Source organism: Heliangelus exortis, chromosome 17 (genome assembly GCF_036169615.1).
Source record: "Heliangelus exortis chromosome 17, bHelExo1.hap1, whole genome shotgun sequence".
Taxonomy (NCBI): domain Eukaryota; kingdom Metazoa; phylum Chordata; class Aves; order Apodiformes; family Trochilidae; genus Heliangelus; species Heliangelus exortis.
This window is the reverse complement of record NC_092438.1, coordinates 1,801,312-1,828,804: the sequence shown is the minus strand read 5'-3', so window position 1 is coordinate 1,828,804 and position 27,493 is coordinate 1,801,312. Positions and strand designations below refer to the sequence as shown.

The following is a 27,493-nucleotide window of genomic DNA, read 5'->3' as shown; positions in this document are numbered from 1 at the left end:
AGCTTGGGGGCAAAACCAGCAGTCAGAAGGCAGAGGCCAGGGTGAGGGGCTGGGGGTCAGCTGGGCAGGGATGGGGCCAGGAGCAGGGTGGGATGCAGGGGTGTGTGCAGAGTTGGGTGGTGGTGGGCAGGCAGGGTACATCTGCTGCTCATCACAGCTCCCAAAACTCCAGGTCAAAAGCTGGATCCTGCCAGCCCAGGAGAGATGGGACTGGGGAGCCTGAGCTGTGCTGGGAAATGGCACTGCTGGGAAATGGCACTGCTGGCAGGTTGTCTTTTTTTTTTTTAGTAATTACTCTTGATGTTTTCAGGAAGCTGTTGGGTTCCCCTTGGCATGTGACAGTCCTGTCTGGGCCACTGAAGGGTGGCAAATCCAGCCCAGAAAGTTCTGCTGCTCTTTGGGCACATGGATGGTGGGCCTGGCATTCCCTGGAAAAGTGTCCTCTGCCTCCCTGCCTGGTGCAGAGCAGGCTGCTGCCTCTCCTTTCTTTGCAGAAGCCTCTCCCTGCTCCCTCCCAGGTACCACCCAGCAGCCTGGATGTCACTGCAGGCTGTGCTCCAGAGGGCTCCGGGGGAAATTCGCTTTTCAATTTACTCAAACCAGCAGCAGAGGGCAACAGAGCCTGGATTTCGGTGACTTCCCTCCCTCTTGAGGTTCTCTGGAATAGGAAACTGCTCCAGGTGACCAATGGTTTACCTCATGCTAATTCCTTTCCTCTGCTTTTGGGAGGAGGTTTTGCAGCCTTTGGTTACCTTTCAAACTAGAGCTTTACTACACCTCTTCAATACTCCACCTCTTGTATCCTACATGAGGGATGTGTTATTTCTCTGCCTGCCTCAAATATGCACCCAGAAGTATCCTAAACCACAGGATGCTATTTCCATCCTGTTTCCCACCTGATTTTCAGCCCATAGTTCATCACGTATAACCAGGGATTTTTTTTTTAATTATTATTTTTTTTAAGCAGATCACTACCAGGCTGGAAAGGGTGAATGAATTTTATCTGATAATTCTGTAGCAGTCACTTTTTTCTTCAGAGCACTGGGTGTGTAATACAGGGCAGTGCTTGCCTGTAGGAAAGCAGCTTCAGCCCTGGCCAACCTTCAGAGTCCTCTTGGTGCAAGGGGCTGTGTTGGGTTAAATCAGAGTCATACAGCTGAACTTGATGATCTTAAAAGGTCTCCAACCCCAAAATTTTATACTTAATTAATGTCTTTCCCACTGCTGCTATTTCATGCAGTCCCTCAAAGCTTCTGTTTGATCAGAACACCAGTTTTTAGGTCTAAACTCAAGTCCCCCATACTGGGTGGGGACTTTCAGGTGCCAAGTGCAGTCAGGCAGAGCTGGGCTCTTCCTGCTTCTCCCATCCGTGATGTCTGACCCAAGCTACCAGTAGTGCAAAAAAAAAAAGTGGATTTTGTGACTGTGCCTCACCTCAGGCTTCTTAGATGGGGTAAAAGATATGCAAGGTCTGTAAGACCAGGTCTATAGGGTTTGGGTCTTTGGCTGGAGACTCAAGAAATCAAAATTCAGTTCTTAACATAAGCTTCTTGCTGCTCCAGGTAAGTCACTTCACTTTTTGACAGCTACACTTCCACTTCTGCAAAATGAGGATTAAAATAATGGTTTCAGCAGCTTTTTTTTCCTGTGGTTCCTATCTAGATGGCAGTAGCTTTCAGGGAGGTTGTTTTACTGTGCTTGTACAGCATAGTCCTGGGCCTGAGGTTGTTCACTAGGATAAAATCACTCATCTCAATCCATCCCACAGATCTTTACATCAGGTTACAGCTTTCTTTTGGATCCAAGCACCTCTTTAGTATTTGCTATGTTAAGAAATGAAGGGTTTGGTATTTTCAGGATATCCCCACAAATACTACACTGCCTACAAAAACATTGTGGCCCTGGTTTCCCCAAGAGCTTGGGCTGGGGCTTTTGCTTTGGGAGGTAACAGGAGCAGAAAGAGTGTGAACACAAGGGCTGACTGTTAAGTGACTGAATCAGACCAGTTTGCAAAAAAACCCCAAACTTTTCCTACTATGAAATACTTTGAGAAGAAACAACAGGTTTGGTACACGAGCCACCAAGGCTGCAGTTGCACCACTGGTGAAACCCTTCAGGGTTTTTGGTCATTTAGGTTTTCCTGCAGGTAACTGTTGCCATGGCTGGGTGGATGTTGATCTCTGATGAGTTCTGCTGTACAAATCTTGCCCTGGTGATTTCAGGTAGTGAAGTTTTCTGCCTTTTCTTAGAGCACACTTGTGTTTATACTTACCCAGTAACCACTGGGTCCCACCTGAGCTGTGGCTGCAGTTCAGAGGTGGATGAATAACCAGGAAATAAATGAACTTCCAGATATTTTCATCTCTCTTAACAGAGGGCATTGAGTAGTTTTGCCTGCTAGGGGACTGCTAGAAAGTCCTTTCTCTCTGTTTCTGGACACTACAAATTTCTCAACACCTCTCAGTGTTTCCACCAACTTGTTCTCCCTAGGGACCAGTGGCTGGGAGCACTATTAACCAACCTCTAATCCATGTCCAGCAAAACAGAGTAACCAGTAAAAGAACATCTATTGAAGTCCTGCTCCAAGCCTGGGAGCCAGGGAATGTGAGGGCCAAGCTGTTTCACCACCTACACACAAACAGAGGACAGTGTTGGACCTGATGGTGGAGGTTGGTGGGCTGGGAGCTGTGGCTGGAGCCTGCCCAGCTCCCCACGCTGCTTGTTCAGGCTGCTGGGCCAGAGCTGCTTCCCTATAAACACATTATCAAAGCTGTTCTGAGAGCAGGGCACTTTCACATCATTTTATTTAGAGATGGTAAATGAGAAAGTGTGGCAGCTTGCTTTGCCTGCCACACCAACAGGATGAGGTTCAACATTCCAAGGGCCGGGTCCTGCACTTTGGCCACAAGAACCCCATGGGGAGCTCCAGGCTGGGCACAGAGTGGCTGAGAGCAGCCAGACAGAGAGGGACCTGGGAGTCTGGATTGCCAGGAAGGTGAAGAGGAGCCAGCAGTGTGCCCAGGTGGCCAAGAAGGCCAATGGCATCCTGGGCTGACTCAGGAACAGCGTGGCCAGCAGGTCCAGGGAAGGGATTCTGCCCCTGTGCTCAGCCCTGGGGAGGCCACAGCTTGAGTCCTGTGTCCAGTTCTGGGCCCCTCAGCTCAGGAAGGAGATTGAGGTGCTGGAGCAGGTCCAGAGAAGAGCAAGGAGGCTGGGAAGGGATCCAGCACAAGTCCTGTGAGGAAGGGCTGAGGGAGCTGGGGGTGTTGAGGCTGGAGAAGAGGAGGCTCAGGGGAGACCTCATCACTCTCTCCAACTCCCTGAAAGGAGGTTGGAGCCAGGGGGGGGTTGGGCTCTTTTCCCAGGCAACTCTCAGCAAGACAAGAGGGCACAAGAGGTCTCAAGTTGTGCCAGGGGAGGTTTAGGTTGGACATTAGAAAGAATTTCTTTCTGGAGAGGGTGCTCAGCCATTGGAATGGGCTGCCCAGGGAAGGGGTGGATTCTCCATCCCTGGAGATATTTCCAAAGAGCCTGGATGTGGCACTCAGTGCCATGGGCTGGGAACCACGGGGGGAGTGGAGCAAGGGTTGGACTTGATGAGCTCTGAGGTCCCTTCCAACCCTGACAGTTCTATGATTCTATGAAAAGGGAGCACATCAGGGTGTGTAAAATGCTTTTAGAAATGTGCTGGATGCAGCAGAAGTTGGAGAGATGAACCTCCAAGAAAGAGGATGAGTCTGGAAGCAGGAATTTCAGTGGGGAGCTTCCTGAGTGCATCCCCCTCCTGCCCTGAAGGGTACAATGTGTGGAGCTGCCTGGTCATGATTTGTTCTACAAAAAGGAAAGATTCAGGCAGTGTCTTTGTCCTTTGTGCTTTGTGTTGTCCAAACTATGCCATTTTTAGAAGAGCAGAGGCTCAGGAGGGTTGAGGTGTCTTTTCCAGTGTCACCAGAAGCCCAAGAGCAGACCCCAGAGTTCTGGAGGATTCCCTGTGCCACACAGTTCCCTTACAGCTCTGATGGGTCCAGGCTGGATGTTCTCAGTGCATGAAAAGGATTTCTGCAGCTGCTGGAACAGCTGCTTCTCAACTGCTGAAGCTGTTTGAGGAATCTCACCTATGGTAACCCCTCCAAGGAAATTTGGTCTTAAATCTGCAATTGAGGAATGAGCTGGTGATGCAATCCCTGCCCAGCCCCGTGAGACATTCTGCCAGAAGAAAGCAGGAGGGACCAGCCTGGCTCCGTAGCCTTTTTTTTATTATTATTTTTTGCACAGTAAGGTGTGCTTTCTCCTGACATTGAGGAGAGAAAGGCTGAATTCTGCTTTTCCTGCTGGGAGTCAGGAATAGATCTGGAGAGACGATGACTCACCTGGAATGGAGAGAGAAACCGAACGGCATCAGCGTGGGCTTCACCAGTTAAATCCTGATCCCAGCTGCCAGGAAGAGCAGAGGGACAGTGCTGGGGAAGGCCAGAGGGATCAGGAATTGGGCTCTGGTTCCTGGGAATCCTTCCTTGTGGCCCGGTGTTCTGCACGTTGGGCTCAGCACGCCCGTTCCACGCGTGCCCGGCACTGTCCCGTGACACCGGCACCGGTCCCTGCGTGGGGACACAGAGCTGTGGGGACAGCAAGGGGAAGGAAAGCTGAGGGTGGGGAGCCAGGAGAAGCCCCCCCAATCCCACCAGAGGCCTGCAATGCATGTGTGCTCCTCCCTGCCACTTTCCCTGCAGTTCCTGTCCGGAGCAGGGATGATGTCAGGGTTGTCATGGCATCGGTAGCTATGGCACCGGGCTCAGCATCACCCTCCCACCAAACCCGAGTGGGGATCAGGGGCCTGGAGCTGCAGGGGGGAACTCCCTTGCCAGTAATTGAGGGTTTCCGTCCATGAGCTTCCTTTTCCTCTCCCTTTTCCTCCTTCCCGTGGTCTGTGGGGCGGGACTGGACATGAGGTTTGGCCTCCTCCTCTTCCTCGGCAGCTCCGGGTGTTCGGGGGAAGCTTCAGCTCCAGCACCTTCTGCTTCCCTTTCCCTGCCCCAGCAGATGGGTGTGTGGCAGTGTGCCACCACGCTGTCCCCTCTGCCATGCCAACGGGCTGCCAGAGCCCTCCTGAGCAGAGGTGACAGCAGGGGCACCAGCAGAGCTGGGCAGAGAAAAAGTGTTCATCCTAGGGGAAGATTCCCCCTTTTTACAAAGGCATGGAGTGAGGGGATGGGGGGATGGAGATGGGACCTTAGGAAGAAATTCTTTGGGGTGAGGGTGCTGAGCCCCTGGCCCAGGGCACCCCGAGAAGCTGTGGCTGCCCCATCCCTGGCAGTGCTGAAGGTTGGATGGGGCTTGGAGCCCCCTGGGCTGGGGGAGGGGTCCCTGACATGGCAGGGGGGGCATTGGTTGAGTTTGGAGGTGACAGGTGGTTGCTGTGGCACAGGTAGCCATGGCCATAGCACGGTGACACTGGCACAGCACGGTGACACTGGCACAGCACGGTGACACTGGCAGCAGCCCCTTACCCCTGGCTGTAGCATCCTTGGAGGAGTCTGGTGACCCTGGCAAGGTGTCCTGGCCCTACCCCGGTGTCCCCAACCACAGTGTGCTGTCCCCAACCAGTGTTCAGTGACTTTAGCACAGTGTCCCTGGTTGTAGCACGGTGACCATGGCCACAGTGTGGTGTCCCCAGCCAGTGTGCAGTGACTGTGGCCACAGTGTGGTGTCCCAGGTCACAGCATGGTGACACTGGCTGCCTGGGGTGTCTGAGGTGACAGCATGGTGACACTGGCACAGCATCCCAGGTCATGGTATTGTGACACTGGCATGGTGTCCCAGGTCACAGCATGGTGACATTGGCTGCCCAGGGTATCCCAGGTGACAGTATGGTGACAGTGGCACGGTGTTCTTGGTCACAGCATGGTGACATTGGCTGCCCGGGGTGTCCCAGGGGTCAGCTTGGTGACACTGGCATGGTGTCCCTGGTCACAGCATGGTGACACTGGCACAGCATGGTGACACTGGCTGCCCGGGGTGTCCCAGGGGTCAGCTTGGTGACACTGGCATGGTGTCCCTGGTCACAGCAAGGTTACACTGGCACAGTATGGTGACACTGGCATGGTGTCCCTGGTCACAGCATGGTGACACTGGCACAGCATGGTGACACTGGCTGCCCGGGGTGTCCCAGGTGACAGCATGGTGACACCGGCACAGTATGGTGACACTGGCACAGCATGGTGACACTGGCACGGTGTCCCTGGTCACAGCATGGTGACATTGGCTGCCCAGGGTGTCCCAGGTGACAGCATGGTGACACCGGCACAGTATGGTGACACTGGCACAGCATGGTGACACTGGCACGGTGTCCCTGGTCACAGCATGGTGTCCCTGGTCACAGCATGGTGACACTGGCACAGCATGGTGACACTGGCACGGTGTCCCTGGTCACAGCATGGTGACACGGGCTGCCGGGGTGTCCCCGGTCACAGCACGGTGACAGTGTCTGCCCGGGTGTGTCCCCTCTGCCGTCCCGGTGGCAGTGCCGTGGTGTCCCGGGTGGCAGTGGGGGGGTGGGGTTCCCCCCGCGTTCTCGGGGTGGTTCCTCCCGCTGCCCGCACGCGGCGCTGCGGACGATCCCACGCGGGCGGGGCGGGAGGGGGAGGAGGGCGGGGGGGGCGTGGGGCGGGGGGGACGTTCGGGCGCGCGTCCGTGGCGGCGGTGTCGCGGCTGTGTCGCGGCTGTGTCGCGACGGGGCTGGGCCGGGAGCGGGGGAAGATGATGGAAGGAGCCTCCTTCGGAGCCGGGCGGGCCGGGGGCACCGTGGACCCCGTGGATTTCCTGAAGCAGCCGCAAACCATCCTGCGGGTGACCACCTGGGTGAGGAGGAACGGGCGACCTGGCCCGGGAAAGGGGCGACTGAAGGGGGGGGGAGGCACCGGGCAGTGCCCCGGGCGCTGGGCAGTGTCCGTGTCACGGGCAGTGCCCACCCTATGGTGCGGTGTCCGTGGGATGTGCGGTGTCCCTGCGGTGTCCGTGCAGTGCCGGTGCCTTGGGCAGTGTCCGTGCAACGCGCGGTGCTCACTGTATGGTGCAGTGCCCGTGCAACGTCCGTGCAACGGGCGGTGGTGCCTCTGCAGCCGCGCGGGGCTGGTGCAGCCCTGACGGGTGGTGGCCAGATCCGGAGGGTGGTGGCCAGATCCGGAGGGTGGTGGCCAGCTCGAGCAGGTGGTGGCCAGTTCTGGCAGATGGTAGCCAGTTCTGGCAGGTGGTGGCCAGCCCGAGGGGGTGGTGGTCAGTTCTGGCAGGTGGTGGCCAGTTCGAGCGGGTGGTGGCCAGTTCTGGGGGGTGGTGGCCAGTTTGAGCGGGTGGTGGCCAGTTCGAGAGGGTGATGGCCAGCTCGGGCGGGTGGTGGCCAGTTCTGGCAGATGGTAGCCAGTTCTGGCAGGTGGTGGCCAGCCGGAGGGGGTGGTGGTCAGTTCTGGTGGGTGGTGGCCAGCTCCGGAGGGTGGTGGCCAGTTGGAGTGCGTGGTGGCCAGCTCCAGAGGGTAGTGGCCAGGTCTGGTGGGTGGTGGCCAGCTCTGGCAGGTGGTGGCCAGCTGTGAGGGGTAAGGCTGTGGGGCTCCCGTGGGTGTTTGTAAGGAGGTTGCTGGGGAAGGGTGGATGTGCCGCTGCCTCCCCTCAGTTTTGTCCCTGGTGCTTGAGCAGGAAGGAGCTGGGGATGGATGGGGTGTGAATGGGGAGGCTGAGGACATTTTCCTCCCCTCTGCCGTCTGTGCAATCTGTGTCTGTGTTGAAGGAGGGATCTGGGAGCCAGCCCTGCCCAGCTCCCCCTAAAAGCTGTGATATTTTGGGGTCAGTTCCCGTGTCCGAGTTGCCCGGGGTCCATGGAGGAGCAGCACAGGGAGCTGGGTGTGGGCTACAGGAGGTGGAATGATGGCCACTAATTCACCTCCCTCCCCCTGGCTTTAATCTGCTGGGCTCTGGAAGCATCCTGGGAATTTGGCAATGCCTGGTCCTCCCCAAAATCCCACCCGTGGTAGGGGGGGGGGAGGGTCTGCCCGGCTCTCCCCACAACCAGCTCCTGGTTCTGGTGCTTGGCTGGAGGTTGTGGGCAAGCTGAGCTGGACCTGGGGGCTCATCCTGGCCCGGTTTGTGTCTCTGGTGTGGCTGGAGGCCCTGAGCTCTGTGTCACCTTCAGCAGTGCCAAATGCAGGCAGTGGGTGAGGGGAAGGTGTGATGAGGAGGTGCTGTCCCCTGTCCCCAGCTGCCCCCTGCCACCCCCCTCGAGGAGCTGGTCTGGAAGCAGAGGAGCAATTCTGGCTCAAAGTTAAGCCACACACTGAAGTGTTTGCTGGGTGGGAGTCGGTGTGTTTTCCAGGACTTTGAGAACCCTCCCCCCCAACCCAATTCCATGGCTGGAGAAGAAGGGAGGGCAGGTATGGAGCTGGAGCATCTCCAGTGGGGTGGATGGGGTGTTCTGGGCAGGGCTCAGGCACCTGGCAGCAATCCTTTCCTAAAAGCTTTGCTTCTGTCCAGAAAACTCAGCCTGGATCCACCTGGATCCTGCTCACGTGGTGAACTGTGAGTAATGGTGTTGGTTTGGGGCACAATTAGAGCAATTGTTGGTTGCCTCAGGGATGGTGAGTTGAGGGTCCTCACAAAACAAATCTGCCACCATCCACCACTCTTGTTGTACAGGAGAGGGACAGAATATGGAACAGAAAGATGAAATCAACATCCCAGCTGAGAAAATACTCCTGCATTTCTTCTCTGGCTGGTTCATCCTGTGGCAAAGTCACTTCTTTCATGGTCCTGAGGCCCCAGGGAATCTGGGAAGTGCTGAACTCTGAATAAGTTCAGGGACAGAGGTGGGATGGATACACATGGTGCTGCCCCAAGCAGAAATGTTGGTTATAGGTGGAGGTGGCTCCAGAGCCTCTGAGCTGAAAGGGATTTTTTCCCTGGTTTTGGAGGGATCAGTGTGTGGCATCTCACCTTAAAAGCTCTTTAGGGCATTTTCCCCAGGTCTCACATTAGCTGGCAGATCCATGGGGGTCCTTTCTCCATCACTGCTCTGGGGTGGGGGTTCAGTGCCCCCCAGCTGCCTTTGCTCAGCTCTCACAGCCCGGTTATTGGTGTCTGCAGCATTTACTGCTCCTTCCCAGTGGGAGCAGGGACTTGAGAGCTCTGGGAGATGGAGAACCACCAGGGGTGTCCATGTGGCCATCACTGGGGTTTCAGGCTGAGCCACCACCACAGGAGGGTCCGGTTCCATTTTGTGGCCCCAGTAGCTGCAGACATCTGAGGGACTGGGAGGTGGTGACCTCCGTGCAGAAATCCCCCAAACTGAGCCATCAGGAAAGGGGATTCCTGATCCCACCTCACCCAGCAACCTCTCCCTGACAGGCAGAGTAATTCTGAGCATCTCAAGGGGAAAAAAACAGCTCCTGGCACGAGCTGGGGAATCAAAAGCTGGAAAGAACCCTTTAGCAGTTCCTCATTCATCTCTTCCCCCTCTGTCCAATGCAGTTTGTCAGATGAAGATCTGATCACTCTTGTGGTTTCCTTCTGAGATATTTTTTTGCCCAGCAAAACAAACTTGCTATTCATGAAGGATCCCTGGAGAATCATGAGTTCTTGTCCTGCTGACTGCCAGCACCACTGGGCACACAGCTTTGAGGGGCATTGTTCAGAGAACCTAAGTTTAGGCTTGACTTTTAAAAGCAGCTCTGGAACAACTTCTAGTAAATGTTTTCAGTAACTTCTCTGCCTTTCAGGAAGAGGAACAGTAAAAGCCTTTCCCCCTGACATTTCAGCTTTGGCCACAAGAGCTGGAAGCCCAAATGCTCCTGGTTTGAGGTGGGAAATGCACAGTGATGGAAAACGAGTCTGAGTGGTCAGGTGAAGCTCAGCACACACCAGGTCCTGATCTTACCACAATTTAGTGGGATACTGGAGTATTTTCTTCAAAATATTTTTTCCTTGCTCCCCTGACCTTGCTGCATGACCTGCACAGCTGCCTGCAAGGGGCATGTTGACTGCTGCCTTTTCCTCTTGTTTCTTAGAGCTGAATAAATTTGTAGCTCATCACTTGAAGAGGGTTTTTATCTCCTTATTTGGGTTTTCCTTGACATAGTCTTTTGCTTTCCAGAGCAGAACCCTTTTAGGGGACTGGACATAGGCAGAGCCACAGCAGCAAAGTGGCCTTGAATACACAGCAGGGAACTTTTATGACCAGAGGTTATTTCAGCAAAGTCTTTTGTGTGCTCAGCTTTGCCCAGGTGTGGGTCTCAGCCCATAACAGAGAAGATCATTGTTTTTCAGCAAGGAAAATGGGTTTGCTGAGTTGGGACTTTGATAAGGGACGTGCTGGGTGGTGGTTTGGTGGACCAGGAGTAGGTGATTGTTCTAGGATGAAGGGAGCATGGCTTCCATGGCCTGCTCTAGGTTTGTCTTGTTTCTCCAGAGGGATGGAAGGGGCACTGTGTATAAAAGCTGTGTTGATTTTTGTCAGGAAAACCAAGGCTGGCAGCAGAAAAAAAACCAGGCAGCAAACGAAGAAGAATTGGTTGGGTTGTCCCTACCCTGCCCCCTCAGGACAGGGCACTTCTCAGGAGTTTCACACCCAGGATGGAGCTGGTTTGCTGTGCCATGGGGTGTGTGTTTGGGTTTGCAGGGCTGCAACACACAGATCCTATAAAGGGTTGGGTTTGGAGCCTGGCAAGCTCCCTGGCTGGGCTGACCCTGCCTCTGCCTGCAGCCACAGATGGAGCTAACCCAGGAGACATCAGCAAGAAACACAAGGCAGGAATAATTTGATATTGCAGGCTCCAAATAGCTCCCATGGCCTTCAGGGGTTTCACTTGCAGTTCCTTGGGGCTCTCAGAGAAGAGCTGCAAGGCTGGGCAGGACTCAGGAGTGCTGAGGATCATTAATGTGCTCTTAGCTGCTCTGGATCTTCTCTGGCCTTGGCTCCTTTTCAGTAGGCTCACCAGTTTTCCATCTTAATTCTCTCTTTCCGTGGGCAGAACTGAAATTTAACAATTTTAGTTTCCCTGCATCTGAGCTTAAAATGCTGCTAAATTAGCCCTTTGCTGTCATCCCTGCTTGGAAACGCTGCTGGCTCGCCGTGTGCTGGAGCAGGAGCTCTGAATGGGTGCTGTGTGCCACGTTAGAAAAAAGTAATTCAGGAAAAATCAGTCATGTGGTCACCAATATGCATCCTTCCTGAGCTGGTGAGTCCATCAGGAATGTTCAGAAACCACCAGCCCACCCCTTTCTGTGCCAGAAACCACGTCAGGTCTTTCCTTTGTGGTCGTCCTTGTGGGAGAGCTGTAAGTGCTTCAAGTTCTTCTTTGGTCTTCACACCCTCCTCTAATTATGCAGATCTGTGCTGGAAACTTCCCTCTGACTGACAATGGTAAAAAATAAGCTGGAGCAGGACCCAGGACAGGATTTGAGCCTGGTGTTGGAGGCAGCTCTCCCTTTCCAAGGGTGAAACTCAGCCCTGAGTTGTAGGGCTGCCACTCAGGCCCAGGGTTCAGCTGGGGCTTACAGAAATCCCTGCTGCTGGGCAGGGTTTGGCCACTGCTGCTCTCACTTCTTCTTTGCAAATCTTTTCTTCACATGCAGGGTGGTGGCAGGAGGAGGAGAGGGTGCTGAGCAGGGTGGCATCTGTCTCCCTGCTGCTGCTGGTGGGGTGATCACCCTGAGGTTGGTGCCAGCTCTCTGGCCATGAGCTTTGTGCCCAGCATCATAGAATCCTAGAATGGGCTGGGCTGGAAGGGACCTCAGAGCTCCTCAAGTCCAACCCTTGCTCCACTCCCCCTGTGGTTCCCAGCCCATGGCACTGAGTGCCACATCCAGGCTCTTTTGAAATATCTCCAGGGATGGAGAATCCACCCCTTCCCTGGGCAGCCCATTCCAATGGCTGAGCACCCTCTCCAGAAAGAAATTCTTTCTAATGTCCAACCTAAACCTCCCCTGGCACAACTTGAGACCTCTTGTGCCCTCTTGTCTTGCTGAGAGTTGCCTGGGAAAAGAGCCCAACCCCCCCCTGGCTCCAACCTCCTTTCAGGGAGTTGGAGAGAGTGATGAGGTCTCCCCTGAGCCTCCTCTTCTCCAGCCTCAACACCCCCAGCTCCCTCAGCCCTTCCTCACAGGACTTGTGCTGGATCCCTTCCCAGCCTCCTTGCTCTTCTCTGGACCTGCTCCAGCACCTCAATCTCCTTCCTGAGCTGAGGGGCCCAGAACTGGACACAGGACTCAAGCTGTGGCCTCCCCAGGGCTGAGCACAGGGGCAGAATCCCTTCCCTGGACCTGCTGGCCACGCTGTTCCTGAGCCAGCCCAGGATGCCATTGGCCTTCTTGGCCACCTGGGCACACTGCTGCCTCCTCTTCAGCTTCCTGGCAATCCAGACTCCCAGCTCCCTCTCTGTCTGGCTGCTCTTCCTCCCAGCCCTGGAGGAAAGGACGATTTTCCTTAAACTGGGTCTTTCCAGGGCCTCACACCACCCTGCACTGATGGTGTAGGATGCTTTCTCCTGCTCCACAGAGACCTTCTGCTCCAGGACCTCGATGTTCTTCCTAAACTGAGGGGCCCAGGGGAGCTGCAGCAGAGCACATTAGCAGTGGGTTATTTCTCTCCATGCATTCCAATTTCCTGGATGTTGCCATTAATGGCTGCTTGAGTGTGGAATCAGCATTTTCCAGTCTGCTACAACCCCACACCTTCTGGGAAGGTTTTTTTTATAAGCCCCAAATCCAAGTGCAGTGCCTCAGCAGTGGAAACATCTCCCCTTAAGATGGCTGTCAGGTCACTCACTGATGCTTTCAGCCTCTGCCCTCTTGCATTATTTGCTTTTTGCTTTCCTTGCAGTTGGGTGTGTTCAGCCCACGAGGGCTCCTGAAGCACATTTGAGGTTCCTGGCTTACAGAAGGTTTAAAAAGCAACCTGGATGGCAAATGTGCAGCTCAAGCCCCAGGAGGGGACACGGATCTGCAAAGTGTCATTACAGAGCTGAGCCAGGAAGCCTGGATGGAAAAACTCTGGCACAGAAGAAGCAGCCAGAGGTCTCCCAGCTTTCAGCACCCTTGAAATGCTGTCCCTGGGGGTGGGGGGGGAGAGGGCACAGAGGTGTTCCCAGGGTTCCTGGATTTTCCTGGCAAACCCTGACCCCATTTCTGGTGTCCCTTTGTCCTGCATTACAGTCACTTGCTGGAAACTGGAAACTGGGGGAACTGGGAAGCTGGCTCCCAGTGGGAAGGGATGAGGACCCCAGCTCCTTTGCTCTTGCACAAGCAGCCTCTGCATCATGGGGGCTTCAGGCACTTTGTTCCCCTCCCTGCCCACTGCTGTCCTCCTGCCCAGGGCACAGAAACTCCTTTTGCTGTGCCTGAAGTGGAAGTTTTAATGGGAGGGGGGGGTAGAAAACAGCTTTCCTCCTTCCAGCCCTCCCAGCACTCGTGGTCCTGGTTGTCTGCCTGGCTCTTCCAGTCCCTCCCTGCCACTGTGTCCTGGGATGAGGACACCAGGACACCCCCAGCAGATGGATAGGGAAGCTTTGGCAGTGGACTGGGCTTACTGGAGGTTATCCAGTTTTCTTACTGGGTCTTGCACCAGTTCACCCAGCGAGAGCAAAATTTGGAAAGGGATTTTCCTGGGACTGCTGGGGCTCTTTGCAAAGGTTGTGGGATGGAGTTGGGATGGGTTTGGGATGCAGCAGCTCACCTGGCAGATGTCCCTGTGCTGTCTGTGCCCCTGACCTTGGCACTTGGTCCCTGCCAGGTCCTGGGGACTCTGGTTTTGGGCTCTGAGCTGCCAGGCAGGAGGAGGTGGGAGTTGGGGGAGCTCCTCAGGACCCCTGTGTCCTTCCTCACCCCTGTAAAATCTCACTCACAGTGGCAAATCTGACCTTGCAGTTCAGTAGGAAACTGCTCTCAGGGCTCTGGTTGGGGTTTTGAGCAGGTGCAGTTTGTTGAGGTGATTGGAAATGACACTCCTTTTCCATGAACTTTCTAAAAGAAAAAAAAAAAGGGGTTGTTTTCCCAATTTTTTTCCCAGTTGTTTTTCTCAGTTTGTTGCTTTTTTTTTTTTTTTTCCCATCTACACTTAGAAATACAACACCAAATCTCTTTTACTTACAATGCTTTACCAGCACCTGTTGATTTCTAAATGAGGAAAGCTAGAAAATTTCAATCATGGCATGGAAGGGGGAGAAAACACATGGAAAGCCTTGTTTTCATTGAAAAAAAAAAAAAAAAAAGCAGGATTTGACATCCAGCACTGGCATTTGGAGCACATCTACTGAAATTCATTCCTCTTTTGGCCTCACAAGAAGCTGCAAACCCTGAAGTGCCCCTGCCAAGGGGGTCTTGGAGGGTGCCAGGAGGGTTCCTTGCTTTGTAGAACCCTCTGGAGTTTGAGGTTTATCAGGAAATGTCTCTTCTTTCCCTCCCAGAGGCACTGCCTGGGGGTGCAGGCAGCACACACCTTCTCAGCTTTGTAATCAGATTTTCAGGAGCCCCCTTTCCCCCCCCAAAAACCACAGAGAAGGAGCCCAGGTTGTTAATCCTGGGAGGATGGAAACACTTCTCAGAGAAGCCAAGAGTATGCTGGCCAGAAGTAATCCTGTGGAATCAGAGGTTCTCAATTATTCATATTCTCCAGAATCCCATTATTTCTTCCAGAGCCTGTTTTATAAATGCTGCTGCTATTTCTGATGGTAAATAACAATTTTGCATTATTTATGAACAGATTTATTTTTTTATTTTTTTTACAACTGCTGATATTACAGCTGCTGCCAAAGTGCTGGGAAAATGATTTTTCCTCTTTGTTGTTGTTTCTGTCTCTCTGGTTCTGTGCAGGGTGAGGATGAGGAGGGGGGTGATGTGCCCCTCATGGTGTGACAGTCAGGAAGGGGGTGGGAATGCCAGGGATGGATATGGGTAGGACCCCAGGGAGTGGTTAAATCCTCTGCTCATCTCCCTGTGTCAGCTGGGGAGAGCTCTCTGGGACATCTGTACTTTCTCCCCCCTGTCAGTGCTCCAGGGGAAATCCAAGGTTCCAGCTGGATTTTGCAGATGTGCCCTGGGAAGCTGACATTCCTAGGAGGGTGTAGTTCCTGAAGAGGAGAATTCCTGAGGCTGTGGAGCGTTCCCAGGGCAGCACCCCACATCCTGCTCCCCATGGGGTGGCACTTTCCTCACCCTGCACTGGGACCTGGCACTGATGGAGCATCTGGGGAGAGCTTGGCTGTCTGCTTCCCTGTCACACCCCGGCCTGGGGGGCTCTGGGCTGGGATGCAGGAGGTGTGGGGATGCAGGAAGTGTGGGGATGCAGGAGATGTGCAGGGATGCAGGAGGGGTGGGGATGCAGGAGGTTTGGGGATGCAGGAGGTGTGGGGATGCAGGAGGTTTGGGGATGCAGGAGGTGTGGGGATGCAGGAGGTGTGGGGATGCAGGAGATGTGCAGGGATGCAGGAGGGGTGGGGATGCAGGAGGTTTGGGGATGCAGGAGATGTGGGGATGCAGGAGGGGTGGGGATGCAGGAGGGGTGGGGATGCAGGAGGTTTGGGGATGCAGGAGGGGTGGGGATGCAGGAGGTTTGGGGATGCAGGAGGTTTGGGATTGCAGGAGATGTGGGGATGCAGGAGGGGTGGGGATGCAGGAGGGGTGGGGATGCAGGAGGGGTGGGGATGCAGGAGGTTTGGGATTGCAGGAGGTGTGGGGATGCAGGAGGGGTGGGGATGCAGGAGGTTTGGGGATGCAGGAGGGGTGGGGATGCAGGAGGTTTGGGGATGCAGGAGGTGTGGGGATGCAGGAGGGGTGGGGATGCAGGAGGTTTGGGGATGCAGGAGGCAGTGGTGGCAGTGAGGGAGAAGATCAGAGGTTCTCAGCCTGCTGGAGCCTGGTTTGCACTCTTTGCTTCCTTCCCTGTTCCCTGCCTGGAAATCCAAAAGCAGCTCTGAGCTTCCCAGGCTCCGGAGCAGATTCTGGAGCAGCTGCTCCCATAGCTCCTGCTTGCTGCCTTTGGAGGAGCAGGGAATGGCTCCAGCACGCAGCATCAGGACTGATTCAGGCAGCTGCCTGCGTGCTGCACTCCAGCTCCTTCCCTGCCTGCAGAGGGGTGAAGCTCCCCGGTGTCCCAGCAGCAGCCACCCACCTGCCCTTCTGTCCCTCGTGGGGCTGAACCCAGGTCCCTGGGTGATGGCAGCAGGCACTGCATTCTCCAAGCCCTGCTAAGCCTGGCAAAAATCACTCCCTTGTGCTGCTCCTCAGCTCCCTGGGTCCCATCCCTGCTCCAGTGCCATCCCTGGGCCTGCTCGGACCCACAGCCCCTCTGTCACTTCGTTCCTCCCCACTCCACAGTGACAGGAGGGGGACAGTGACACAGTGACACAGCTCAGCCTGGCAGCAGAGAGCAGCACGAGCAGCAGACCTTGCAGAGACCTGGCCCAGCTATTTATTTCTTCCCTCCCCAGCCTGCCTGGAGAAAAACACCTCTTAAAAACCCTCTGCCAAGCCAGGGCAGGTGGGCTCACAGCAAAGGAGGCCCCGGGGACCACCACCAGCCCCTTGCTTCAGGCCACAAAGCAAGCAAGGGCTGGGCTCAGCCTTCCCACATGTCATGTTGCCATGGAGTCAGGGAGAGATGCAGTGATGCTGCTGTCAGGAAACAGAGTTCCCTGGAAAGAGCAGCAGTGTGTTTCCTCCTTCCCTCTGCAGATCTTCTCCATCGTGGTGTTTGGCTCCATAGTGAACGAGTGCTATGTCAACAGGGACAGCCAGGACCCCGAGCTGCTCTGCATCTTCAACGAGAATGAGAGTGCCTGCAGCTATGGCATTGCCATTGGCATCATTGCCTTCTTTGGCTGCATCTTCTTCTTTGTCCTGGACCTCAACTTCCAGCAGATCAGCAGCGTGAAGGACCGGAAGAGAGCTGTGCTGCTGGACCTGGGCTTTTCAGGTATGGTTGGCTGGGCTGCAGAAGGACAGTGCTGGTTCTGAGGGTCACTGCTGGGCCCTCCAGACCTTGGGTCCTCCTCCCCAGGGGGTGGCACGAGCTGTGTGCCCTGCTCGAGGAGGAGAGGGGTGGCAGGGGTGTGAGGGGACATGGGGACAGCTCACCCGTGGCACCCCTGCAACTGGAGGTGGTCACTGAGCTGGCTTTGGTGTGGCCACCCAGGGAAGTGAAGCTTGGTGGAAACCAGACAGGGGGTTTTACCTTCCCACATCTTTCTGGCTCAAAAAAAAAAAAAAAAGTCATTTCTTCAGTTTTGTCTGGGTCTGGTTTCACTTTGTGTTTTGGAGCAAAGCAGGAACGTGCTCCTGCACAGCCCCTCTCTGCTTCCAGGGATGGGGGGAACTGGGGGATTCCAGGAGCTGCTGTGGCTTTTCTGTGCTCAGAAGCCCCTGGGCCTGAGGCCCATCCATGTGGACATGAGCAGCAGGGATGCTTTGAGCCAGGAGAGGCCACCCCCTGCTCAGCTCCCTGGCTGAGTTTCCAGCTGATGTTCTTCATCTCCAGACTCCTGTTAGCAAAGTCTGAGGGTGATTTATCCTGCACAAGTCTTGCTGATGGCTCTCTGCTCCCAAATGAAAACATCTGTCATCACCTCCCAGCACTTGCTCCTTGCTGAGGATCTTCTCTCCTTGCTGGGAAGTTTATTTCCATGCTGCTAGATCCTCCAGCCCTCTTTTGGGATATTTAACAGCCCCTTCTGGGGGGCTCAGTGCCTGCAGCTCCACTGGAAGGGGAACATCACACCCAGCTCAGGCTGATGCTGCTTCTGGTGGTGCAAGGCTGTGATCCCCCTGCCCTCACCAGGCACCTGTGGTTTGGTTCTGCTCTCAGCCTCTCTCCCTTTCTCTTTTCTACTTCTTGTGCACCAGGTGTGCATCCATGGGCTCCTGCAGCCAGCTGGGATGAGAGGTTCAGGCAGGACCCCAGAGCTCCCTGCAGTTTTTGGGGCAGTTTTTGGGTCAGTTTTGGGGGCAGGTGTCAGCTGGTTTGGGCAAAATGAAGCTGTTGGTTTAGTCTGTGCTGTGGAAAAGGAAAGCCTGGGGGATCCTGGCTGGAGGTTGTGTTGCTCTGAGGGCATCCCAGGTGCTGAGGCATGGCCAAGGAATTGCTGGCAGTGTGCCTGCTCATCCTCAGGTGCTGGGGATCCGTGGGAAGGTGCTGGGAATGCTCAGGAATGCTGCAGACCCTTAGGACAGCATCAGGGAAGGCTCCACTTCCCAGTGCTGGAAAGCATCCCTGCTCCTTCCCCACTGTGCCTGGGACTTGCCTCTGGACTATTTCCTGAGCTCCTTGGCTTTGGGCAGAGCTGTTGGCTGGGGACTGGATTAGGGGAGCTGCAGCTCAGCCCTGCTGCCAGCAAGGAATAATCAGCAGAGTGGTTTTGCTGAGTCCTGCAGAGCCCAGGGAGGCTGGGAGCAGGGGTGAGGGGCAGCAGGGATGAGCTGAGCTCTCCTGGGCAGTCCCATGGGCAGCTCCCATGCTCATTTGCTGACATCCCAGGGTCACTCCTGACCCCCCTCTTAGGAGCAGGGGTTCACCTCAGCCTCTCCCTCTTCCTGGATGGGTTTTTCCTTGCTTTTTTTTGGAGGTCTCTGTCCCTGTCCTGGGGTAGGACCAAGGGACAGCAACCTAAAGCCATCTCCAGTGTCAGCCCAGCAGCCTGCTGCTGCTCCCAGGATCCCAGGAGTCGAGACTTCTTCCTGGGTGAGGTTTCCAGGTTCCAGCCCAAAGTTTCTAAAAGCCTGTGGTGCCCAGGGAGCATTAGGAATGGGGGGGGGGCAGCACCCTGGGGTGCTGGGACTGAGCTGTCAGCACTTTGCTGATGCCTGTGAGCAGACTCAAGGCCCCCTGTCTGTGAGGACCCTCCAGAGAGGGTCCCTGAGATCAGGCTGAGGTGTGGGTGAGCTGAACAGGCAGGCACCACACCGAGGGGCCCTCCAGCTCCTTCCATCCCTGATTTTCAAGCAATTCCCAACCAGCCTCTTTTCCAACCACTCCTTAGGGGCCACACCACAGGCCGAGGCACCCGAGGGCACTGCTGCTCTTGGAAAATCTTGATCTTTGTGAAGCAGCAAGTGGGGGTCCTGGCAGCAGAAGGGGTGGTGCTGATCTGCTCTGTTCTCTTTCAGGTTTCTTGTCCTTCCTGTGGTTTGTAGCCTTCTGCTTCCTAGCAAACCAGTGGCAAAGGACGACGATGAGCAAAGGGGTTTCTCAAGGAGCAGATGCTGCCCGGGCAGCCATCACCTTCTCCTTCTTCTCCATCATCATTTGGGTGAGTTCAGCTTCAGAGCTGAGGTGGGGAGAGGAGGAACCAAAGCTGCTCAGCCCTGAACTGGGAGGAGGGACCTGGGGCACGGTTTGGAGAAGTGAATGCTGGTGGGACTGGGCTGAGGAAACCTCCAGTCCCACCACAGAGACATCAAACTGGCTGGGTTTTACCCAAAAAGCACCAGCTCAGTCCCCTCTCACTGGGGAATTCCAGACTTCTCTTTCTCCTGGTGCTGGAAAGTTGTGTTCCCATCCAAAATGTGTCTCCAGGCAGGAGCTGCCCTCATTCCAGCCCCTCACTACAGCCCTGGGAGAGGCTTGGTTGGAAGCAAATGGATCCCCCTGTCTCAGAGGATGGCAGGGGGATTTGGGCAGGGGGATTTGGACAAGGGGGATTTGGGCAAGGGGGATTTGGGCAAGGGGGATTTGGGCAGGGGGGATTTGGGCAGGGGGGATTTGGGCAGGGGGGATTTGGGCAGGGGGGATTTGGGCAGGGGGGATTTGGGGAGCTCTCAGGCTCATCAGCTCACCCCTGAGGGCTCCTCTGCTGCCCACCCCAGAGGCAGGGGCTTGCAGGAACCCATTTTGCCCCTGTTTTGGGTTCTGTGCATCCCCAAGGACACCCAGTGCCAGAGGGATGTGTGCCAGGGGGCTGCAGCACCCATGGGCCCCAGGACCTCCCTTGTTCCTGGGGGTGTCTGTGCTGCTTGAGGGGGCTCCTCCTCCTGGGTGGGAGGAGCAGGGATGGCCCCTGCCTCACCACCACTCCCCATCTGGCTTTTCATGGGCAGAGAGCATCCAAGAAAGGCACTAATTCCAGATTGCCTTCAAGGAATTGGGTTAAAAGACAGTCTGAGGCTTCCCAGCAGGCAGCCTGGTTCCAGTTGCTCCCCAGTTTAGCTGCTCCCCACTCCATTATTATCCAAATAAATCTCTTTTAATCCCAGCTGCCCTGCAGCTCTTCTCCATCACTGTGTTCCAGGCTCCCACTGGGGAAGGATGGGATGCTGGGGTGGTCTTCCCCACCCCATCAGCATCTTCTCCCAGCCCAGGAGCTCAGTGGTGACACTGGTGTCCCCTGCCACCAGCAGAGGACACAGGGTGGCACCTTCAGCCCCTCTGCTGGCACAGCCCCCAGTGCTTGGTCACACACTGCCCCTGCCTGGGAAACTCCTCTGGGGGGCTGCAGGCACCTTCCTGCCCCTTCCTCCTTCCCCCCCCCCCAGCCTGGCATTTATAAATTAATTGCACTGTTAATGAAAGCTCCTGAAATAAGAGCAAGTGTGGTGCTTGCAGCTCTGCCACCCACATCTCCCACCAGTTGTGACCTGGATACTGGCAACCAGGGAGAGGGGGAAGGAATCTCAGCAGAACTGACCTATTTTGCTGGCCCAGCAGCTGGCCCTGCCTGCAGCAGAGGGGCTTTTGGGGGCCAAATCTGCGTGGCTGGGGACCCCACCCCAGGCAGAGCTTTTGGGGGCTCAACCTGTCCCAGAGAAATGGCTTCTTCAGCAGCAGGGGTTGTGCTTTGGGCTTGGTGCAGTTCTTGGCTGGAATGGGGCAGGGAGAGGGATGCTGTGAGGGGCTTTGCAGCAAACTGGAAGGGTGTGGGGTCCTGGGGGGATGTGGGGTCCTGAAGGATGTGGAGTCCTGAGGGAATGTGGGGTCCTGGGGGGGGACATTGGATCCTGAGGGAGGTGGGATCCTGGGGGAATGTGGGGTCGTGGGGGAATGTGGGGTCCTGGGGGGGACACTGGATCCTGAGGGATGTGGGATCCTGAGGGATGTGGGATCCTGAGGGATGTGGGATCCTTGGGAAATGTGGGGTCTTGGGGGAATGTGGGGTCCTGGGGGAATGTGGGGTCCTGGGAGGGGACACTGGATCCTGAGGGATGTGGGATCCTGAGAGATGTGGGATCCTTGGGAAATGTGGGGTCCTGGGGGAATGTGGGGTCCTGGGGGGCACATTGGATCCTGAGGGATGTGGGATCCTTGGGAAATGTGGGGTCCTGGGGGAATGTGGGGTCCTGGGGGGCACATTGGATCCTGAGGGATGTGGGATCCTGAGGGATGTGGGATCCTTGGGAAATGTGGGGTCCTGGGGGAATGTGGGGTCCTGGGGGGGACACTGGATCCCGAGGGCCGCATGGTCAGGAGGGACACGGGGTGCTGGGTGGACGCGGGGTCCTGAAGGACACGGGGTTTTATCCGTGGGGTTCCCACCCCCCTCCCCATCAGCCCTCCTCCCTCCCTGCAGGTGGTGCTGGCAGTGAGGGCCCTGCAGAGGTACCGTTTGGGGACAGACATGTCCCTCTTTGCCACCGAGCAGTTCCCCAGCGAGCCGGGCAGCGCCGGATACCCCGGATACCCCGGCAGCGGCGTGGAGGGCACAGACACCTACCAGAGCCCCCCCTTCACTGAGACCTTAGAGCCCAACCCCAAGGGCTACCAAGTGCCAGCCTACTGAGGGCCAGGGGCCACCTCCCCGAGCCCCCGTGCACCCGGGGTTTGGCAGGGTTTGGCTGCAGATGCGTTCGGTGCCGTCGCCTCCCCGGGGCGCTCGGTGCCGGGCTCCCTCCTCTTAGCTAGTTGTGCAGTGGATCCTGTACAGTGGTATTGGTTCTTGTCTTACCTTGTCCAAGGGGTTTCTAAAAGCAGTGTTCCCTCTAAGCCAGCAGGCAGGTTGGTTGCTACCTGGGAAAAAAGGTGAATGAAATGCCCTCTCGGAGCCCGGGCAGTGTTGGGCTCTGCTGAGCACCCTGCAAAGCCCCAAACGCTTTTTCCTGTGTTTGTTTCCTGTGTTTTCTTTCCAGCAGCTGGGTTCTTATTTCTCTCGTTCTTCCATAACACAGACTCAGTGGTGGGGTGCTGCTCCCCTTGTGCTTTCCTGTCCGTGCTCCTTGGAAAGTGCCAAATTCACCCAGAAATCAGTGGTGTCTGTGTTACTTTTAGTTGTATATATTTACTGTACAAAAAAAAAAAAAAAAAGAAAATATTAAAAATAATCCAAACAGGTGTTTCAAAGTTAGCTTAGGATGCAAGTGGTACGTGGAGGGGGCAGGGGGTTAGGGTCGTGTTGGGTACCCACCTTGCTTCTGCTTCAGTGTAAAAAGTCCCTGTTGGAAACTGGGAAGCAGCTCAGCAATAGTTGGCTGGTGGTGGGCAGAGGAAACCACAGCACTCTGCAGTTCCACCTCTCCACCAGGGGCTTGGGGAAGTTTTGCAGCTTTAGGGACAGCTCCTGGTTGGCACTGCTGAGCTCTTCCTCACCCCCCAACCCAGAGCTGCCAAGACACCAGGGGTGGGGGTCTCAGCAGCTCAGGAGCAGTGTTCAGGTGGTATTTTTATACCAAGAGCAGCCACCACCTGCCCCCAGCAAGAGCAGAACCTCAGGGGTTTGTTGTTTCACCTGATGAATTCCAAGGGAGGATTGGGAAGGCTTCCCAGGCTTCCCAGTCCATCAGGGTTTGCAAATAGAGCAGGGAGGGAATGAAAAGCACCTGGGGAAGAGGCTGGGCTGGGGCTTTCAGCTGCAGAACCAACCCAAGCTTCTCAAAACCAAGCCCAGTAGATGTGTTCAGCATCCTGCCTGCTGCCCCCACCTCCTGAGCTCAGCTGAGCTCTGGCACTGAGCAGAGAAGCTGGGAACTGAAAAACCAACCTCCCTGTGACAGCTCTGTCCTCAGACAGCCCTGGCTGGGCTTTCACCTTTACTGGTTCCAGCTGGAAAGATTCTGCTGCTGCTTTCTGACCTCCTGAACAAGCAATAGTTGCCAGCCTGCCCCAGCTCTCCTTCACCCTGCAGGTTTTTTGGGTTTGGTTTTTTTTTTTTTTTTTTTTTTTTTTGGTCACCATGAACACAGCTGAACTCTGCTGCTAAGTTGCAAAGAAACACAACAATTACCAAGCAGCACATCTCATCAGCAGTGGTGATGTGGGACAACCTGTGGCACTTGAGTCCCCTGCCATCAAAATGTCCCTTGCAGGGAGAGTTGAGCTCAGTGAGCATCTCTGGACACCTTTGGACCTCCTGTGAGGTCCTGGACCAGGGGGTAGGAAGCAGGGGCAGGAGGAGCAGTGGGATGGATGCTGCACAGCACTCCTGGAGCTGTCACTGGTGCAAGGAGCAAGGAAGAGGTGACCCAGGGACAGCTGGGGGTGGCCCGTGCCATCAGTGAGCAGTGGGGACACCCAACCCCCAGGGTGCTGGAAGCCTAAAGGAATGACCTGGCCCTTTTTAATAGAGTCAGTCTTGCTGGGGTAAAAAAAAAAAAAAAAAGAAAAAAAGCAAAGAATTTAAGGATTTTGATACAGGGCAGGGTAGAACTGTAGCAATATTTTCCTTAGAGGGAACACTGAAATTTTAGCAGCACAAAGAGTACTTGTGTTAATATTTTAGCGAAATCCTAATCAATTTAAATGTTTAAATTGATTGATTGTACGTGAGATAATGTTTGTTGAGTACACTGTAGTTTATTTTTTTTTTTTCTAACTATATAACTGTTCCAGAGTTTCCTTGTAAGTAAAGCTCTGTCTGCCTGCGGGCCCTGTCCTTGCCCCTGGTGTAACCCTGCTGAACATTACAAGCTCTGAATGTGCTGACCCAGGCCTTGCCTTTCTTCCCTCCCCACCTCCCCCAGGCCCTGGTGGGGGGCAGGAGGGACCCCCAGGCACCCCCCAGCCCTGCCAGGACTGCAGGGGACAGCAGGACAGGACCTCAGCCCCTGCCCAGGAAACTTGGGTGCCACTTCTGGAGGTCAGCAGCTGCTCACAGCTCCCCAAAAGTCAGTGGTGTGGTCACTGGGGAGCAGCAGGGATCTGCAGGAGAGGAGGAGGAGGAGGAGGAGAAGAATGAGGAGAAAGAAGAGAAGAAAAAGGAGAAGAAAGAGGAGAAGGAGAAGTAGGAGGAGAGGGAGAATAAGGAGAAGGAGGAGAAAGAGAAAAAGGAAAAGGAGGAGAAAGAAGAGGAGGAGGAGGAGAAGAGAAGATGGAGGAGGAGAAAGAAAGAAAATGAGGAGGAAGAGGAGAGGGAGAAGGAGGAGGAGGAGAGAGAGGAGGAAGAGGAGAGAAGGAGGAGAAAAAGGAGGAGAAGGAGGAGGAGAAGAAGGAGAAAGAAGTAGGAGAGGAGAAGGAGGAGAAGAAGGAGAAAGAAGTAGGAGAGGAGAAGGAGGAGAAGGAGAAGCAGGAGAAGGAGAAGGAGAAGGAGAAGGAGAAGGAGAAGGAGAAGGAGAAGAAGGAGAAGGAGGAGGAGGAGGAGAAGGAGGAGGAGGAGGAGAAGGAGGAGAAAGAGAAGGAGAAGGAGGAGAGGAGAAGGAGAAGAAGGAGGAGGAGAAAGAGGAGGAGGAAGAGGCTTGGGCACCCAAGAGGCTTCCTGGCAGCAGGCAGGCAGGCCAGATTGCTCCTTGATTAAAGCAGAGCTGGGAATAAGACATCCAGCCAGCCCACCAGGCACCTCAAGGAACCTTAACCCTGCTCCCTCTGCCACCAAAACTGTCATTCCCAGCAGTGGCACTGGGAAGGTTGGGTTTTTCCAGGCAACAATGAGTTTCCAGGTGGTGTCACCCACCGAGGCTGTGCCAGGCAGGACAGGACAAGCTGTCAGTGACACCATGGTGTGGCCACGCCTGGTCAGGAATGCTCTGGAGTGAGATAAAACTCCCAGGCATTGGTTAGGGAATCAGATCCATCAGTGTCACAGCTGTGGTGTATTCCTTGGGGGCTGAGTATTCCTAACAGCCTCCCACACCTTCCCCATGGCACTGGTTTGGGTTGGAAGGGACCCCAGGGATCATCCAGTCCCACCAGGATGTTTTTGAATTGGTAGGAACCTTGAAGCTTATCCATTCCCACCCCCCTGCCACGGGCAGGGACACCTCCCACTTGCCCGGGTTGCTCCAAGCCCCATCCATCCATCCTGGCCTGGAAAACTTCCAGGGATGGGGACAGCCACAACCCCCCTGCTCCCAGAGGAGCTCCCAGAGGGCAGGACCTGCCCAAAGCTGCTGCTGTGTTAGCTCAGAATTTGGGTGTCCAGAACAGACTTGAAAGAATCCTGACCCTTCCCTGGAGCTGTTTGGCCCTTGCTCCAGGAGGCACTGAAATAACCCTGATGGGCTTTGCCTATGAAGTGTATTAAATATTTTAAATAATTGGATAATTTTTTTCCCCCAATATTAGATGAGGTGGGAGTTTTGCTTAACAGATTTTTAATGAAAAGCTCTCCCCCATTTGGTGCTCCTGCAGGAGAGGTTCCCCTCAGCTCATGCTCCAGCAGGAGGTGACACCCATGGCTTTTTTCCTGATGGGCTCCTCTGTCCCTTCCTCTCCCTCCTGCAGCTCTGAGGCCACCAAAACCAACCCGTGGGCACTGCCTCTTCCTGAGTCCCATCCCTGGGGGATCAGGATTGCTCCTGAAAAAAACCTCCTGGCTGGATTTCCAGACTTCCCTTCACCCCAGGTGTGCTGGGGGGGTCTTGTTCCCAGTTCTGGTTGGTTCCTGGGGAAGTTGGGGGGGCAGCAGACCCTCCCTCTCTCCTCCCCCAGTGATGCTGAGAACTTCACTGTGCTGCCCCCCAGCCCCAGCTCAGCTGCCTCGTGTTGCAGTAGGCATTTAAACCTCAGATTCCTGGAGAGTTCTGCTATCAAACTGAGCCCAAACAGTGGTTTGCAGGTTTCTTTTGCAGCTCCCTGTGTGTGAGCAGAGTGCTTCACCCCCCCTGCAGCTGTCACTTGCCTTGTGCATCGTAGTATCAAGTGGACTGTGTATGGAAATCAGTTACCAATGTTTACAACTTTTGTATATATTATATATATATATATGAAAATATCTTTTGAGAGGACAACCCCTGATGATGTTATTTTCAGTGTCCGTGTACCGACTGCAACTTATTTTCAATAAAGAGTTCAAAACAACCAGAAGCAGCCTGGGGAAAAAAAGTGGGTAATGCTTTATTGAAGCAGCTGAGCACAAGGAATAAACTGCAGCCTCGGGAGCACCTGGAGGACACATCCAGCAGCACCCAGCCCCTGGGACCCAAGCACCCAGCCCCTGGGACCCACAGCTGCCACCACGGAAGGAACAGAAGGAGGGAAGACAGAGGGAACAGGAGTTTCCTTGTCCCAGAACTTGCCAAAGCAGAGGGGACAGGGAGGTGGTGGCGGTGCCATCGTGCCCAGCCCTGCTCCCCAGAGCCCAGCTGGGAGCAGGAAGGTGGAAGCTTTCTCAGAGTTTCATGCACTTGCTAAACAGCCATGCAGCAAAGGAGCCTCCCCTGTCCCACCCCGGGCTGGGCAGCTGAGCAGAGCAAATTCCAGTTCTGGGAAGAGTCTTAATTCAGAAAAGAAACCAAAAGCACTGTGCAGCCTGACAGGGAGCAAAAAAAAAATCACAGGGGTAAGGCAAGGCAAACTGTCTGGAGCCAGGTCTAGCTCTTCAGCAATACTCTGGGCTCAATTTCATAGAAATGATGCTTAGATAGAAGCAGCATTATTGTTTGGTTTTCTTTTTTTTTTTTTTTTTCCACTAAAAATTACATAAATTAACTTCAACTTTATTCCTAAGCGTTAGAAAGAGCTAAACCTGGTTTGCCAGGATGGGAGAGGATCAGAAATCACAGCCAGGAGGACTCTGGTCACTTCATCCTGTCCCAACTGGAGTCACGACCTCAAAGGATGGATCCATCCCCCTCTGGTGTCCAGGAGCTGGAATGCAGGGGCCATGGCAGAGCAGCATCCCCAGGGGGATGTAAAGGCCTGAACAAAGGATCCTCCTTAGTGCAGACCACCAAAAACCAGGGAAATGCACTCAAAAGGCACTGCAGATCAGCAGGGTGAGTGAGCAGCAGCATTTAATGGCCCAGGATACTGTTTTGTTTGGAGCTCCCACCAGTGACAGCCAAGAAAGTAGAAAGATGGTATCAGGAAATCAAATTTCTGTGCAGTGTGCTTTCCAGGCAGTAAAGCTTTGACATCACCATTCCCCATGCAGTGCTACAAAAGAAGTTTCTTTAAAGAACAGGTTACAGAAAAGGTCAGAGGCAACTTCAGACCTCAAGTTCAGCTCATCCCACAGATCAGTCCCATTCCTCAGTTCTCAGCCAGGAACTGCCTTTGCCCCACCAGCAGGAGCAGCAGCATTTCCCTTCCTGCACTTTGCACCCCTAACTGCTGTGAGCTTTGTGGTGACAGAAAGAGCACACACACACACACACACACACACAC

The 27,493-nt window shown here is 54.9% G+C and overlaps 1 protein-coding gene across 1 annotated transcript; it reads left to right on the top strand.

Moving 5' to 3' along the window:
- The first annotated feature begins 6,664 nt into the window (after window positions 1-6,664).
- SYNGR3 (synaptogyrin 3) lies at window positions 6,665-23,814 on the top strand. The gene is made up of 4 exons (XM_071760730.1): window positions 6,665-6,858; window positions 16,708-16,948; window positions 19,135-19,277; window positions 21,531-23,814. Exons 1-4 carry the CDS (start codon window positions 6,757-6,759, stop codon window positions 21,738-21,740), a joined length of 696 nt encoding a protein of 231 aa, XP_071616831.1. The 5' UTR covers window positions 6,665-6,756; the 3' UTR covers window positions 21,741-23,814.
- Window positions 23,815-27,493: the final 3,679 nt, after the last annotated feature.